This window comes from Zootoca vivipara, chromosome 7 (assembly GCF_963506605.1).
Source record: "Zootoca vivipara chromosome 7, rZooViv1.1, whole genome shotgun sequence".
NCBI lineage: Eukaryota > Metazoa > Chordata > Lepidosauria > Squamata > Lacertidae > Zootoca > Zootoca vivipara.
Genome location: NC_083282.1, coordinates 6897721 through 6908677, shown reverse-complemented (window position 1 = coordinate 6908677; position 10957 = coordinate 6897721). Strand labels below are relative to the sequence as shown.

The 10957-nt window shown below is 47.3% G+C and overlaps 1 protein-coding gene across 1 annotated transcript in view; it reads right to left on the bottom strand.

The window, feature by feature from the left end:
* Positions 1-1768: 1768 nt before the first annotated feature.
* The window catches only part of QSOX1 (quiescin sulfhydryl oxidase 1), an 86463-nt gene continuing 77274 nt past the window's right edge, over positions 1769-10957 (bottom strand). The window contains exon 12 of the mRNA XM_035122015.2: positions 1769-7493. Coding sequence (XP_034977906.2) covers positions 6667-7493 — 827 coding nt within the window. The 3' untranslated portion in view covers positions 1769-6666. The remainder of the gene's footprint in view (positions 7494-10957) is intronic.

The window sequence follows — 10957 nt, the reverse complement described above, 5'->3', positions numbered from 1 at the left end:
TTCCCCACAGCCGGCCTACCCACCCATGAAAGGCGAGGTGAGGCAAATGCCTCAGGCGGCAGGATCCACAGGGGCAGCAGATTCCAATGTAGATCGCTATTTGCCCCTGTTCCTGATGTAGATAATCCCTAACCCCTTCTTCCCTGGTGAAGTGTGGGGTGTGTGTTTGTGTGCCATTTTTAGGTCTGCCTCAGGTGCCAAAATGTCTTGGGCGGGCCCTGACCTTCTCTCTATGGATAAAATTCTTTTGGGCCTTCCATGTGATAGGAATATGGTCTACTTCCAGGGGGTACACCATGCCCAGGCCCTTCCACCACTTCAGATGGACGGGGGACACACAGTCTGAAGTGGAAAGGCCTGGACATCCTGGAAGTAGCCCATATTCCTGTCAGAAGTTTGAGGGCAATGGACAGGATTCATGCCTGGCTTTGCAGTAGCCTGAAGGAAGAAAGGCCTGACCAAACACAACAGGCTGCTGGAGAAAAGGCTACTTGTTGCCAAGAATCTGAATGCCAGTGGAAGAACCTGCATTTGTGGCTTGAGTTTGACGTACAAAATATAGCAAACGGAGCTGGCACAATCCTGAACTGTTAGTGGAAGTTGGCATTTGTGAATATAATCCTCTGTGTGAAAAGCACAGTGCAAGCAAAAGAACCATTCTATTAAGGGAGAAATGTCCCAAGGCATGTCAACTGCTGCTGTTATTTTTCACCTTACCAAGAATTTGGTTTTTCCTAACCGGGGAGGGGGGGAATATATAAATTTTGTTTTAAAAGGGTGAGGCAAGCTTTTTAAAAAACCAAGGAGTAATGTCCCCAGTGACTGATCCTGTGGTCAGAAGCGTCACGTGGCATGAGTTGTTTTAAGCTAGATTGTGTGGTTCACACTGTGGGCAGCTCAGATTTGAAATGGTCCCGTTCTCCCGCCACTTGTTTTTACCAAAAAGAACCCCCAATCCTTAACATGTCAAGAAAAGGGGGCAAGGTGTTCCCCTACTGCTGGAAATATGGCAAAGATATTCCAGGAGTGCCTAGAGTATTGGCTGAAGAATGGCTTTAGTGGTGGGGAGTTTCCCCCAAAAAAGGTCCAGAAAGCAAACCAACACTTGGCACTTGAAGCCTGTCATGAGAGAGGCAAATATATCCACAACAGGGTGTGACACACACACACACCCCCGAACACTTCCAATATATTTTACTAATCTTGCTGAAATCCTCTTAAAGGTAAAGGTAAAGGTCCAGTCGTGTCCGACTCTGGGGTTGCGGCGCTCATCTCGCTCTATAGGCCGAGGGAGCCAGCGTTTGTCCACAGACAGCTTCCGGGTCATGTGGCCAGCATGACAAAGCTGCTTCTGGTGAACCAGAGCAGCGCACGGAAACGCCGTTTACCTTCCCGCCGGAGAAGGTATTTATCTACTTGCACTTTATCTACTATTTATCTACTATTTATCTACTATTTATCTACTTGCACTTTGATGTGCTTTTGAACTGCTAGGTGGGCAGGAGCTGGGACCGAGCAACGGGAGCTCACCCCATTGCAGGGATTCGAACTGCCGACCTTCTGATCAGCAAGCCCTAGATTCTGTGGTTTAGCGTTCCCCAAAATTCCTACAAAGGTTTCATAGGAGCAAATTCACTTTAGGAGAAATTGCAAGGCTATTTCAGATTTATTTAAACAGTTTAGTGAGCTGCACACACACACACACACACACCCGCGCCTCTGCAATGCATACTTAGAAACAAAAACTTTGGTCAGACGCACACCAATATTTATTAGCAAAAATAAATTTATTCCACTAATGTAGTTAAGACACAATGACAGCACGAGATCAGATGCTCCTTGGACCATTCTTGTGCAGCAGCAGAAATGGAGAAAGACGGAGGGAAGGCAGTGTGCCAAACTCATTTGGATCTAAAGAAGTGACAGCAAACTTTCCTTTCATTTATTTAAAGAGGCTGGTTCTTTACTGTTCCATTATAAAATGCTTCAGGGGTCTGGGGGTGCAGAGAGAAGGGGGGATACAGAATGTTCACACCCTCCCTTTCCCCAGTTCAGAGTGTGGTCCAAATATACAGGTCTGGCTTTTCTCCTTCTCCCCCCCACTCCACACTTTTTGTTAGAAGTCAGCACGTGAACAGTATGTCAAAAGGAGATATCGCCAACAGGCCTGACCCACTTGGGGCAGTAAGTTTCTCTCATGTAGTATTATGGTGATGAAGTGGGTCAGACTTGTCCCAAATGAATTGTGGAGTTACTAGGCAGTCATTTGGGAGGATATGGCAAAAGAAGATTGAGCATGGAGATGGGCCTACATTCCTACTCATAACTAAATTACCGTATTTTTCTTTGTGATGGGGACGAAAAGGCACGAAGCTCCTCACTCAAGGATGGCCAACTGGCAGGTCCACTGAAATAGTATTTATCAGGCCTCTAGTGGCCTCTCGAAGCTACCAACATGAGTCTGACCAAACTGCGGGAGGCAGTGGAAGACAGGAGTGCCTGGCGTGCTCTGGTCCATGGGGTCACGAAGAGTCGGACACGACTAAACGACCAAACAACAAGTGGCATTAAACCAGATTTCAAACTCATCTGAAGGGAAAATGTCTCCGGTTTCACTCATAAGGACAATAACCAGCCCACCACCTTCAAGCAGTTCAGTGGGAGATAGAAGCAAGTCCCACACTTTATACCACCCGATTTTGTACATATTTTAACAAACCAAATCATGACAAACTGCATAGAATCATAGAATTGTGAAGTCGGGAGGGACCCTGGGGGTCATCAAGCGCTGCTCAACCCTCCGCAACGCAGGAATATGCAGCTCTCCCCTAAATGCTGCCAACTTTATTACAGAGTCCGAGCAACTATGATGTCAGTTTGTGCAGTGGAACGCATTTCTAGTCTCTTAGCAGAGCATCCCACATGCAGTTCCTTTGCAAACTACTACTAAGAAAATATGGCCGAAAGACATTCCTTGTTAATGCCATAGCCTCCTCAATAGTGATACCTGAGAGGGACTGACAGCTTCTCAAAGCTGCCATTTAAACACAAGCAATTTAATACTTAAGGCCCTGCAATTGCTGCAAAAAGACATACAAGTACATTTTTGGGGGGTGGGGTGCAGAGATGCTTGTAGCAGTAGTAGGCCTTGGGCACACAGAGACATTCATACCCTCTGAAAGAAAACCCCAGGTTCTTTTGAAGAGAGAAAAGGTAATCTAAGGCTTTCAGGGTCATTGATAGGTAAAGGTAAAGGGGCCCCTGGCCATCAGGTCCAGTCGTGTCCGACTCTGGGGTTGCGGCGCTCATCTCGCTCTATAGGCCGAGGGAGCCAGCGTTTGTCTGCAGACAGCTTCCGGGTCATGTGGCCAGCATGACAAAGCTACTTCTGGCGAACCAGAGCAGCGCACGGAAACGCCGTTTACCTTCCCGCCGGAGCAGTCCCTATTTATCTACTTGCACTTTGATGTGCTTTCGAACTGCTAGGTGGGCAGGAGCTGGGACCGAGCAACGGGAGCTCACCCCATTGCAGGGATTCGAACCGCCGACCTTCTGATCAGCAAGCCCTAGACTCTGTGGTTTAACCCACAGCGCCACCTGGGTCCAGTTATTGGCAAATAACTGGTGCCAATTAACTACGTTTTTCTAAAAGATGGAAATGCCTTTCAGGGTCATTGATAAGCATACTTAAACGTGAGAGAATCTAAGAGCAGCCCACAGGCAGGGATAGACAATCCTGTTCTTTTACACACAAATGTAGCTTTCCCCCCCCCAACCACACAGAAAAGCTCTGCACAATCTGCAGCCCAGAAGGCCTGTGTTTGCGTTCTGCCTACTGACTAAATATGATTCAGTTAACGCTCAAGAGGGTCAATTGTTCCACAGAGCTCTCTTTTTCCTTCCTTCCTTTTTTTTTAAACTGCATTGTTATCTGAAGCATCTTCTGGAAAGGGAAATGACTGCAGGAATGGCAAGCCTTTTTCAAGGGAGCTTGAGGAAGCACGTTAGTCCCTTGAGATGCACGTACACTGCTCCAAAGGTTTCGTATAATTTTATCCAGAAAGGGGTTAGATCAGTCCAGCCCCCACATCTTGGGGAAGCTAGTGATGATCTACCCGCTTCAGGTGTTTTGTCAGGATATCCCTCCTTTCCTAACTTTTCCCCAAAACATTTAGATGCCATAACTGAACATAATGTGGCTGAATAAAACTGCCAGCACCTCTCCGGAGTCGAGAGAGAAACAAAGGAGAAGGGGCCGAGCCAAACACCAACAGGTAACAGGAGGAAGTCTCCCAGCAAAGAACAAAAGCATTTAGATGCATCTGGAAAAATAGGTCAGCCCCAATCATATTAATGCACATCTGTGTAAGTGGGTTTCAAGTGTTCAAAGCATTTCACATACGTTAAGCACCTCAGTAATCCTGACCGGTTTGGTAAAACATGCCGTATTACCATTCCCTAGCTGCAGGTGCGGGGTTGAGGTTTTGAGAAGATGGTTTGCTTAAGTTTTGGACAGAGGGAAGATGTGAATCATGGACTTCCAACTCACCCCTCGCCACTGAAGCCGCCATGCTGCCCCAGGCCAAAGGGGCTATTCAAAGGCGGGATGAGATGGTGCAAGGCACTTGCGCAAAAAATGAGCAGCTTAACTTTCAAAGGAGAGCGGGGAGACACCAATGAAAAGAAACTGCGTATTTACCATGTCTTATTTGAAAACTCAGTTCTATAGGGGTGGCGGTTCTGCTATCATTAACTTTGCTTTGTATTCTTAGTGAAGAGTCAGGTTCATTTACTTGTTATGTTTCCACTCTAGGTGTTAAAACCACCAATCATATACGTGTCAGGGATCCCTTCCAGTCTCTAAAACTAAAACCCAGCTGTTTTCCCCTGCATTCAGGAAAACCTAAGCAGCCAAGTTGGAAAAGGCATGCTAGTTACCCAGAAGGGATGGTGTGGACCAGAACTGGCCGGCTCCTGAGGAGTCCGAGGAACTGGTCAGGAATGGTCTGTTCAGTCAACGGCCCTCCTATGTTTGAAGTCTCTTCCCTTCTGAACAAATGGAGTTAATCTGCACCTCAGAACCAGATTCGCGCATGCCCCTTGTCCTTCTATCCCTTCATCTTTTCTCTTTTTATTGGCAATGAAATCATAGGCCGCTGGGTGTTGATAGTGTTGAAGATAGGGGTGTCCCTTTGGGGTGGCGGCGAGGGTCACACGTCACAAGCTGGCTTGGAAAGAAGGTGAGAGGGAAGTAGTGGGCAGGTTGGCTGGTGGGAAAACAGGAAAATGTGAACTGGAAAATGCTTGCTGTGAGGTTCTCAGGTGTGGGATCTGCACTCTCCATTGCTCAGCCGTGACTGTTAGGGATAGCATTTGTGCCTGTTGCCATTCCTAGCACCCTTCCCTGTCTTTACAACATCATTCAAGTCCAAGACCGCATGGGGCAGTTTTTAGCCTTTGCTCTCCTAATCCAGGGAGCAGGAGGTGGTGCTGTGTGGGTGAGGCAGACAAGTCCTGACAATGCCCTGTTGCCAAGCTCATAGGAAGGACTGCAGAAGGAGACAAACCTTTAAAATGCCTGTGCCACTCATATATACCCAAAAGTTCAGCTGAGGCTGATGGTAGAGATAAGCGTTCTAACTCTCTCTCTTTTTTTTAACAGTTGCAAACATTGGCTTTATTGAAGGTAGTTTCACAATGGCTCAGAAGCTTTGGAATCCAGTTTAGTAAAAACGAATCAAGGTATCGTGGAACTGGCGCTTCTACGCCTAAATTCAAGAAACCAGGACTGAGTTTTCTTCCAGGTAGGAAAGGGCTCAGAGATACCCCAAGACACCAAGCACAAAAAGTTCAGCTTTATATCTGCAAAGTCCATCATGTCAGGGAGTCACTTTATCCTGGAACAAACCAGCTTTTTACAAATTATACAGGTCTCCGATTCATATTTGAAAATAGTCATTTTGCCACTGCTCCCAAGCTAGCCGCATAAAAGCTCCGCAAGAGCCTTGTTACACACTCTGATATTCTGAAGAAGGAATATGTGCTACATTTCCACGGTGGGGGTCAGAATGTGTTCAGCTAAAGATCCCACAAGGAGAGGCCTTTTTTCTTTTAAGTCCATTCACTCCCCAGACCAGGCATAGGCAACCTTGGCTCTCCAGATGTTTTGGAACTACAACTCCCATGATCCCTAGCTAACAGGGCCAGTGGTCAGGGATCATGGGAGTTGTAGTTCCAAAACAACTGGCGAGCCAAGGTTGCCTATGCCTGCCCCAGACAATCACACTATCCGTATGTGGTCTGAAATGGAAACCACCACCCCTTTCGACAGCTAAGTCAACATGTTGCTCAACAATTCGCACTCCATTATAGATACAGAAATGAAACACACATACACACTGTGGAAACAGTGGCATATGAGCAGGCCTGTCTTACTTGCCGTGGGTGGCGTTCAACTAAGTTTCACTCAGAACAGACCCATTTAAATTAAGAACTGAGTGAGATACCTGCGTGTTTTTCGCATTTGTGCATCCATAAACCAGAGTATGAATTGTTGCTGAGGAACGAGCATAGTGGGCATGCAACGCATGCGCGCGAGTGCGCACGCACGCACGCACGCACACCCCTTCTCCAACCCGCTATCTGCTGCCACTCTGCTTGTCTCTCTCAGGCTTGGGGGAAGGCTGGGCGGCCCTTGCGGTACCTCATGCGCATGCGGAAAAAAGTGTACATGCCCAGCAGGCACATGGAGGAGAGGAAGTACAAGACAATGCACAAGCTGACGTCCAACCTGGAGAAGCCCGCCCCCAGGATGTGGAACCACTGGCTCCTCCTCCGGGTGACCCCGCCCTCCTTCTCAGACTCCTCCATGATGCCCACGATCTGCTGGGCTCCCATGCCCTTCTGCTGCAGGAGCCCCCAGGCGGCATCATAATCGAGAGACTGGTGGCCCCGGTCCTCCATCAGCACCAGCCCAACGTCCCTCTTACTGCGGCCGCGCCGGCTGCCGGCCTGGCCCGCCATCTTCAGCGCCTTGCTCCTGAAGTGCTGCTCGCTGAACGTATCCAGATCGACAATGTTTTCCTCCAGCTCTTTGGTTTTGGTGCTCATCTTGACGATAGACGGTTTGTGTGCCTCCAGGGAGCCTGATCGTTCGAAACCAGGTCTCCTCCTCTCTGTCCTCTTCTTCTCTTCCTCAAAGGCCTCTTCATCTCCTCTGCCAGTCTCTTGTCCTCCTCCTCCTCCTCCTTCCAGCTTCCTGTCGGCTTCGTAGTCTCTCTCCTCAACATCTCGGCCCTGTCTGACCCGAAGCCCTTTCTCAGCTTTGAGGAAATCCAGGTAAATGTTGCTCCGCGAGAAATGTTTCTTGAAGAATCTCAGAACGGCCCTCTCGTCCCACATGAGCCTTCCGTTGATGGTTATCTGGCATGACCAACACAAAACTTTGGGAGGCCACTGGATCTTGGGGAATTTGGGGTCCTCACTTGCAGTGCCTAAACAAGGAAGATAACAAGTGAAGTCTTAGATCTGTGCATATTACCAATAAACTATATTGGAAACTAGCAGTATCTATAAGCAATTTTGCTCTTGGGACAAAAAGAGGGCAGCAATTTTTGAAAAATCAAATCATTAGTTGTCTAGGCTCTGTGGAAGAGAAAAAAAATAGGTTCAGCTCAGTTTTTAAAAGTTCATTGGAAACAATGCTAGAAATTGTTCAGCAAATGATAGCACAATGACCACAATTCTATATGTGCATGTGAGCAGTAAGTACCCCATAGTGCAATCCTAGTCGTCTCGACTCATAATTAGGTACTATTCAGTTCATCAGGTCTTACTCCCAGGGAATTATGTACTGGGTTGCAGTTTTAGTTATGAATGACACACCTCGTGTTGGCTTGATCACCAAGGACCACTGAGCCCAGTACTGTATTTTGATTCCAGTAAGTCCAATTGCCTCTGAAAACTCACAAGCCCAGGGCATGCAGGAGACAGCCTGCCCTTGTCATTGGTCCCCACACAGCTGACATTCAAGAGCAGACTGTCTTTGAAGTGCATCCAGTTATACCATGTCAGCATTTAAAACCTTAGCACAAACACTGCCAAGACTACGCAGGGAGAGGCAGGGAACCTGCCTTCTAGGCGCTTCCAGTTTTCTGAACCAAGTGGAAGGTTAGCTCGAAAGCATGGAGGCTGGTATGCTTTTACATGCATGCATGGCTGTGTTACAAATCGTATCCCAAATGTGGAATCTGTTGACAACTACAAAGGAACGCTAGCAGTCTGAAGGGAACATCTGAGATTACGGTGTTACAGCAGTAGTGAATGTTGACAATGGCGATTTCCCCATGTTCGCTGCGTTGTCTTTATATTTTTAGACAGATGCGCCCTTGCACTTGTTGACAGTTCCAGCATTTATAAGATTAACCAAAACACGCAGCCACGAAATGCCGTGATGAAATTCCAAAGAGGATTTAGCATGTTTCAAGTGGCTGTTACCTACTGCGGGCTTGAAGAAATAAATAGGTTTGGGGGGTGGGTGGGTAGGAGAGAACCATATCGGATGATAAACAAACGGCAGAGGCATTGTGAAGCTGGAGTACATGCTTTAGAAAAAGGGAGATTATGTCCCAGGGGGGAGGGAAGAGAAGGTATAAAAGCCCAAGAGGGACAAAGAAGGAATAATTCCTTTGATTCCTTGGCTAGGCCAATGTACCCCTCCTCCCTGCCACAATCATCTGTCAACGGGAATCACCTCCTCCTCCTCCCCATGTCAAAGGAAACAAGCCCGGGGAACAAGGGATTGCATCTGTCTGCAAAAAACTGAACATGTGGGCAGCCGTCTCGGGAGGAGGGTCTTCCCAGGGCACGTGTAGGCCTTTAGAAGCCCCCCGCAGCAGGAAAGGCAGATAAGATTTAGTAGCTACATCGCCACCAGCTGCTTGCTCAAGGACTGAGGTTGGCCCGCATTTCTGCCTCACAATTGAACTTGTGCGTACGGCAGGGGGTTCACTGTTAGTGGTGCATTTAGCTGCATTAGGTAAAGGGACCCCTGACTATTAGGTCCAGTCGTGACCGACTCTGGGGTTGCGCACTCATCTCGCATTATTGGCCGAGGGAGCCGGCGTATAGCTTCCAGGTCATGTGGCCAGCATGACAAAGCTGCTTCTGGCAAACCAGAGCAGCACATGGAAACGCCGTTTACCTTCCCGCTGTAGCGGTTCCTATTTATCTACTTGCATTTTGATGTGCTTTCGAACTGCTAGGTTGGCAGGAGCTGGGACCAAGCAACGGGAGCTCACCCCGTCACAGGGATTCGAACCGCCGACCTTCTGATCAGCAAGCCCTAGGCTCAGTGGTTTAACCTGCAAACCTGCAAACTGTTGACTAGTTCCATTTACTCTGAGCTAAGCTGTGGAAGATGGAATTCAACCAGAATACCAAGATTCTGAACATTCATAGGCTGAGCATTTTCAGACAGCCACATCCTCCTGTTTCTCAGTGCCCACTCAGGAGTGACTTAATGAAATAGCAGGTTTCTATTTCATTTTCAGGTTCCTATGCTTGCGAAGCATGGCCCACTTATAAACACCATCTCCAAATCCTCAAAAGATTCCCTCAACAGTGTCTCTGAAAAATGTTACACGTCACTTGGGAAGACAGCCAAACTAATTCCAGTGTACTGGAAGAAGCAAAGATCACCATTCTTCAACATTGACTTCGTTGGACTGGTCATGTTGTTCGGATGCCTGATTATCATCTGTCAAAGAAACTACTCTATTCCGAACTTAAAAATGGAAAGCGTAATGCTGGTGGTCAACAAAAGAGGTTTAAAGACTCACTCAAGGCAAATCTTTAAAAATGTAGTATAAACACAGACAATTGGGAAACACTGGCCTGTGAGCGCTCCAACTGGAGAACAGCCTTTACCAAAGATGCTCAAACTCAGGATGCAATGGAGAAACGTGCTAAGAGGAGGCACGCTTGGCAAACCCTCACCGTGATCAACTCCTGACCGGAAACCTATGTCCCCACTGTGGAAGGACGTGTGGATCCAGAATTGGCCTCCACAGTCACTTATGGACTCACTGTTAAGACCGTGTTCATGGAAGACAATTTTACTCAATTACACAAAAAGCATAACCGGCTGCTGTAATCAAACACTAATTTATAAACATATAACGCAGAATAACTTGGCTTCTTCAGTGAGCTGTTTTCCAGCTAGTACTTTATCATAGAAAAGTACGTACATACATTGATAAGAACATTACTGACGGTTTCGGTGGTAAAAAGACTGACTTTTTATTCCCTTATAACAGGGGTGGCCAACTCCGAAGAGACTGCGATCTACTCACAGAGTTAAAAACTGGCAGTGATCTACCCCCTTTTGGGGTGTTCAAGTCAAAGTTGTTGAGATTTTTTAGGAAGGAGGAAGGCCCATTTTTTAGGGGTTCAGGTCAGAGTTGTTGAGCTTTTCTGAGGTGTGAAGAAAGCCCTGTTTTGGGAGGTAAAGGGCTAAAATGTTGAGCATTTTTAGGGGAGCCAAAGTTGTTGAGCTTCTTTGGAGGGAGCCAGTGATCTACCAGTGATCTACCACAGACGTCCAGTGATCTACTGGTAGATCACGATCTACCTGTTGGACGTGCCTGCCTTATAACATGCAGCAATTCGCTCACTGAAGAAGCCAACTTTGGCGAAACAAGGCACATAACCTGGGTAACCTTGTCTTTTGCTTTTGGATACTTTTTGCTTTTGGATACTCCCTTGCCACCTTCATATATACGTCTCGTCTTCACCTGGATGCTCCACTGCCACCTATACCTGTCACCGCGCTTGGACAATCCATTCTGTGGAATAACCGCTAACTGACATCGTCAGGCACAGTATATTTCAAACTATATATATTCCTGGTAGCGGTGAACAACAACAACAACAAAAAATCTTAAGTATTACACATCCA